Genomic DNA, 6,262 nt, shown 5'->3' with positions numbered 1-6,262 from the left:
GGCCATTTCAGAGTTTGCAAAGCTGGCGGAGATTGTGTTTGTGATGGTGCCAGGGTCAGTGGAGGATGAGAGGCGGTTCTCAGCAATGTCTTTCGTCAAGAATAAGCACCGCAACCAGCTTGATAAGCATCTGGGCCTGTGCTTGCGTTGTTTGCCCAGGACTTCTACACCCGCTCGTCCTTCCCGTATGACAAGGCGGTGGAGAAGTGGCTGCAGAGGGCTGAGAAGCGTGGCCGTTACATGCACAACTGACGAGTTTGCTATGCCCTGGGGCATTGTACTGGCTGTGGTGTCGTGGTGAAAACGTATGACATAATCCTAAACGCATGTGGCAACGGACGGAAACAGCTGAGACTCTAATGAAATATATATATTGAATATGTGCTGGTGTATCAGGTACCCTGTGTGGGCAGGGGGGTCTGGGGGGGCTTGCCCCCCCAGAAAAAAAAATCTGGCAGTAATAAACGTATTGGACTGATGGCATATTTATTACGGAACTCGTAACAGAATCAGGATCGGCCTCCACGAAAAAAAACACACTGCCTATACTCCACATATTCCGCGGTCCTACCTATTAGGCGATGGCCCGGCCTATAGGTGACTTCCAATTTTACTGACGTGAAATGTCTGCGATTCATGATGTCAATTTATGAAAAATGGGACCGCGATATGACCCCAGCCAGTCATGGCTGCACTTTATGACCCCATAAGGTGTTCACTGTGGGCTTATAAGTCATGACCAACAACCCATCATCCCGTGGGCTCCAGACCCCAAGTCAGCTATCACAAATAAATGTATGTACTCCAAGACTCCACAATTTTAAGGCGCAAAACCTCATTGTTTCTGTGGATCACTCAGGTAATTCAGCCAACAGCAGCTGCTGCAGCATCCTATGAATTAAACCGAATTACCTGCAGCTCAACTATGTTCCTGAAGCAGAAGGCATTCCATCATCATTGCCAACTTCGTTCCTGTCAGGTTTTGATCCCAGAACCTCCAGGGACATAAGTGTGTGCACTTGTCTGACCCCATACATTTCTCTATATGCCACCACCAAGCCATCTATTACAGGTCACAAAGATTGTGAACTCCAGCATACTGCTGCATGCCTGCTAACCCACCGCCTTGCGCTTCCCCAGCAGTCTCTTCCTTGCTGGCCCCTGCTGGCCACCTTTGCCCAGCTTGGCTGCTTCTTTCATTGCACCTGCCCTGGCAGCTTGTTTTACTGCAGCAAGCTTAGCCCGCATCTTGTGAGCAGTGATGGCGGTGGTTTCATGGTCAGGCATCCCATATGCACCACCACCAGTGCCACCCATCACCATGGTGTCACCATAATCTGCGATGACATCGTCAAGTCTCTCACCAATCAGGTCCTCCAGAGAGTCACCCTCTGGCTCACAATCAGCAGGCCCCATAATTATTTTGCCAGCAATCACAGCATGTTCAGGTGGCCCATCTCATCAACCAACACTTAGGTGGTCATGGGCTAATCATCATCCCTAATACTTCTCTCTCAGCCATGGCCATATCAGGTGAGCATTCAATCTACTCTTTGACCGGTGCTTCTAAACCTTGTGGCTGTCGTTGCCCAGCCCATCATTTGTTGATGTCAGCTAGTGGCGGCGGGACACACAGCGCCAGAACCTTAGCCGTGTTACCCGCCACCTGCACTGCCGCCCGCAAAACTGCAGCTGTTTCCAGGCCCAGTACACATTCGCCTTCCCTGCCAGCGGAGCTGGGGGGCTGCAGCTGCTTTCCTATCATCTGGGTTAGCTGGGAGGACGCCACAGCCAGTCCCCGCAACAGAGGCTCAACGGTCGTGGTTGCAACAGTCTTATGTCCATTACTATAGCTGATGCCGCTGGATCTTTGTGCCTGTTGCATAAGCTTGCCAACAAATGAGGTCCATGCCTCGGTCGGGGGAGCCACCTCGAAGTTCCACTTCAATTGCAGAGAGAACTTTGGACGAGGGCCATAAAGGGTGCGATAACTGCTAGGACAGTACCACTCGTGTCTGTTGCTGTCCGAATCTGCAGGGTTAATGAAGTCGTAATGAAGGTGGAGCAGGTTGACCCCCTTATTATCGCCAACACCAATTGGTGTTGCAATACTTGCTGTAGGAAGCTGTTGGCGGAGAAGCAGCTTCTCTGTAAGGGCTGGTGACAGCGGCAGGCACTGGTTTCCCGAGAGAGCCAGTTGCGGCTGTAGACAGCCTAACACCGCATTCAGTACCCCCGCCAGGTCAGACAGCTGCTGCACCGATGTGGGGTTGGAGGCAGCAGCGGAAGCGACAGATTGGAGGGCAGCAGTTACGAGTTTTAGAAGTGATTCACAGAAGGCGTTTGTATCATCAAGGCAGGCTTGTCCTCCAAATGTGAACGAGCCTGCCCCGCTGATGCCGGGGATCCTTGACCACAGGGACAGGGCCATCACTGCCGCCAGCTGCGGGACTCTGCGTTGGTTAGGACCATCCGGTAATTGATCCACCATGATGTTTAGGAGGGATTTGATGAGCTTATCCAAGTCCCTGCAGATTCCATGCGGTAAGATGCATCATGTGAGGTTGGTGGGATATCCAAAAACTGCCCTGCATCGATGCAGGCATATGGCATGCAGCGAGACAATCCCAGCCGTCTGCTGCCCTTATAATCCCAGCCATCTGCTGCCCTTATAAGCATGCGATTTTTTATGGTAGACAGGTACACTCTTGTTGGCATTTTTGCACAGCAGCAGCCCCAGCCAGCCATGATCAGGTGTGATGCAATGCACTAGCTGTCCTTACCTTTTTTGGGTGCGGGAGTATGTACAACTTATGTGTGCGTATTTGCAGTGGACCTTCATCTCTGACATTGCGCCATCGTCAAACACATATTGGATAGTCCCATTCGTGCATGCACGTGCTGCATGTCACCATCCCATCCCTTCATTATTATCTCAATGCGTGCTATGCTGCCCACTCCTTAACATGTCGCAGTGCAGGAATTACATCAAAATACCCTTCCAATCTCATATACACCCACCTCAAGCTGAACTTTGCCCAACGTGGACCCGGATCTGATAGCTGTAGGCTTGGCGTGAGGACGCACAGTTGCTCCAAAATCCCCGCATCGCCGCTAACATTACCAGCTGATGACATCATGCCCGCAATGAGTGCGTCCGCTACCTTGTCGGGCTGTAAAGTGGCAATAATTGGCTGGCCAGCACTGCTGGTATCCTGCCCAGATACCCACTCCAATAGCGGACACAAGGCTTTGGCTGCAGCCGACCTCAGCATGCCCGGGTAACACACAGAAGGACTAGAACTACTACTGCTATCACCCTGGCTTGCCACGGAGGTGAAAAGCCCATGCCATTCTGGTCCCGGCATTTCACCTGTAACGACACCCACTGCGGCCTGTATCAGCCCTGTTGCTTGCTCCTGTAGCTGCTCCACCGTCACTCCACCCGTCTCAAGCAATAATGTGGTGAGGAGCAGGAGGCTTGCCGCACAGGAGCCGTCAGTAAAATCTGCGACTGAACTATCCCCTAACAGAGCTTTGATGGCAGCCAGAACAGAGCCTGACATGGCATGCGGACAGCCACCAGGAGCTAAGGCAACTGCTACAGCTTTTGCCAGGCTATTAGGTGCAGAGCTCAGGCTCATGAGGAGCAGCAGGGTGTGCAAGGTGCGGATAGCTTCCGGAGGTTCCAGCTGCAGAAGGGGCAGCAATAATTCTGCCATGGTTTCATCACTAGTGGCTGTGGAGACGCGTGGCGGACTGCCCGCCGCCATGCAGGCGGCCAACGTTGCAGCCAGACACGAGAGGGAATTTTGGGCGCTGGTTGTAAGCTCGATCGGTGTGCAACCCAAGGCTTGTGTTGTCACTGTACAAGCTGCACCATCGCTCTTGCTGTTGCTGCTGCCATCTTCACTCTCCAGTATCTCCGTAGCTTGTATGGCCTTGGCTGACTGTGTACCGGCCGCCACAGATTTAAAGATCGCTGCAACCATGCCATCGCAGTTCAGCGCTGCACATGCAGCGGCAACACGGTCCGTATCCGTGGGTCCGCACTGAACCACAGAAGACAGGGCGGAGAGTACCTCTGCACAGCCGCAGCCACTGGCAATGCATGCCGCCAGCGCGCCAGATGCCTCCTGCAGCTGATCAGGGCTGAGCAGGTGCAACACGGGGGGCCGCAGAACGGCAGCGGCAGCAGTCACCAAGGCAATTTGCTCCGCATCAGGTGTGGCATCTGATTCCATGAACAGTGGTGGCGTGCTAGACGTAGTGCCTGCTTGCTCCGCTCCGCTCTCCCGAGTACTAGTGCAGCTTTTTCCCGCGATTGCGTCCTGCTGCTTCTTCTTCTGCTGCTGCTGAGCAACTGAGGTGATGGTGCCCACACAGCGAAGAAGCGCCTCTCGAAGAATTTCGGCAGTGCTGCCGCCCTGCACAGATGTCAAATTGGTGGGGCATGCAAGAGATTATTCAGGATGCGGGGTTAGTCGGGGGCTGCGTGCAGAACACTCATGTTATTGTGTGCGGAAGGTTGATCTTGCCTGATTCCTAGCTCTACTTGTTCCATCAAACATGACCGGGTAGCAGGCAGAGATATTTATCTGTGTATAAATATTGAGCTAGGAATGCATGTGCATTTGTATGCATGTAGTGTGGGCTCTTCACTTGGACCACTTCATCGCATGAAGGTGAGCGAGCCCAGACATCACGTGATGCACGCGATTGCACCTTGACTCAACCTCCCAGGTATTTCGAAGCACCCTCATCTAGCCACCCTAGTCAACTTCTCAGTGGATCGCCCAGGTTCTGCAACCACCACCGGCATCAAACGGAATCTGCCGGACCGACGGCGGCTGAACTGCATTCCTGTTCAGCTTGCAAGTATCCCAGGTCACCACCTTCCATTGACTAGAGGCACTTCACCTTCCACCACTGGAAGGATTTTCGACCTTAACTGGTCTCGATCCCGGGATCTCCCGGGGGCATTGGTGCGTGCTCTGCCAGTTAATATGTATTGACCGTGTGTGCCATGCCGTGCGATGGCTACCACGCGCACTCGCATACCTTGGTTCTCCAAGAAGCATCATCCGCGACCTCAAACAGCGCCTTCCCCGCCGCCGCTAGTGCTGTTGCAGAATCTGTGAGTTCGATGATCCGGCAAAGCCGCCTCATGACCAGCAGGTTGTCCACGGCGGGTCGCAGCTTCCGATGTGTGACCAGGCTCACTAGGGCCCGGGCTGCAGCGGACTGCCTGTCGGGAGAACTGGTGCCCAAACCAAGAACCTCCAAACACAGAGCGATGGACTGCAGATCGGTGCGTGGGATGTGTCGATAGGGAAATCAGCAAGGGCCAGGAAAATTGTGATACCGTATGACAGCCGCACGCCTGATGATGAAGCACTTTTCAGAGAGGCAGCTTGAAATTGTTGTTGTGTATTAACACGAGCGTGGACACCTCTATCGGGTGGCGTAAGGTAAGGAAGGTATTTCGGGCAGCCTTCGTTGTGTAGTTCGGTGACGCACGCCACATACAGCAAGCTTAGGATACCTAAACACCAGGTCAGATAAGTAGGAAAGGACAGCAATCATACACACAGTCATGCACCGGAACATGCGTCGAAAGGGTTGCGTGGGAAGTGTAGGCTAGGGTTGAGGTTTACTTCCTGTCATGCCTGTACAACTGTTCCCGCAAACATACGACGTATGGGAGTGATGACTTATCCGCACGGCGAGCGAGATGCGGATAAGTGCGCCTATCGACATGTGAGCTCATTCGGCACGGTGAAATTCGCATCAGTGATTTTACAAATGCCCTCACTCTCATGCACCAGATGCGTACCCTTGACAGCTCCACCTGCCCCTCCAGAACCAGCTCCGCCAGCTTGCCCTGCTGGGTGATGGCATCCAGCATCAGGGCTTGCATGCTGGGCCGCGGAGCCTCTAGCAAACTGTAGCTGTCGCTCTCCGTGTCGGAAAGTAAGAAAGCCATGCTACCGCGCACTTATGGCGGCAGAACCGGTGCTCGGATTGCGCTATTATCGAGGTAAGTTGACGCAAAGGTTCCGACGTTGCAATACTCGCTCACAGCACTTGTGCGTTATAGCTACGGGGGGGACAAGGATGCGCTTTACTGATTACTTTCGGTGGCTTTGCGCGGTAGATGGAGAGGGGCAGAGGCACGGACGGACAGAGAAGCCCACCGCGATTTTTCCGGTTTCTTCACAGGAAGCTTTCTGATGTCAGAATGTTTCTCTAACTGCGTGTT

The 6,262-nt window shown here is 53.4% G+C and overlaps 1 protein-coding gene across 1 annotated transcript; it reads right to left on the bottom strand.

The window, feature by feature from the left end:
* Positions 1-1,053: 1,053 nt before the first annotated feature.
* On the bottom strand, positions 1,054-5,986 carry VOLCADRAFT_106924 (uncharacterized protein; the record flags this gene model as incomplete). Its single annotated transcript, XM_002955598.1, has 4 exons — positions 1,054-2,528; positions 3,022-4,427; positions 5,062-5,301; positions 5,816-5,986. 4 exons carry the CDS (start codon positions 5,984-5,986, stop codon positions 1,598-1,600), a joined length of 2,748 nt encoding a protein of 915 aa, XP_002955644.1. The 3' UTR covers positions 1,054-1,597.
* Positions 5,987-6,262: the final 276 nt, after the last annotated feature.

This window comes from Volvox carteri (assembly GCF_000143455.1).
Source record: "Volvox carteri f. nagariensis unplaced genomic scaffold VOLCAscaffold_53, whole genome shotgun sequence".
NCBI classification, from domain to species: Eukaryota; Viridiplantae; Chlorophyta; class Chlorophyceae; order Chlamydomonadales; family Volvocaceae; genus Volvox; species Volvox carteri.
Note: the sequence above shows the minus strand (reverse complement) of the source record. Positions and strands in the feature narration are given on the sequence as shown.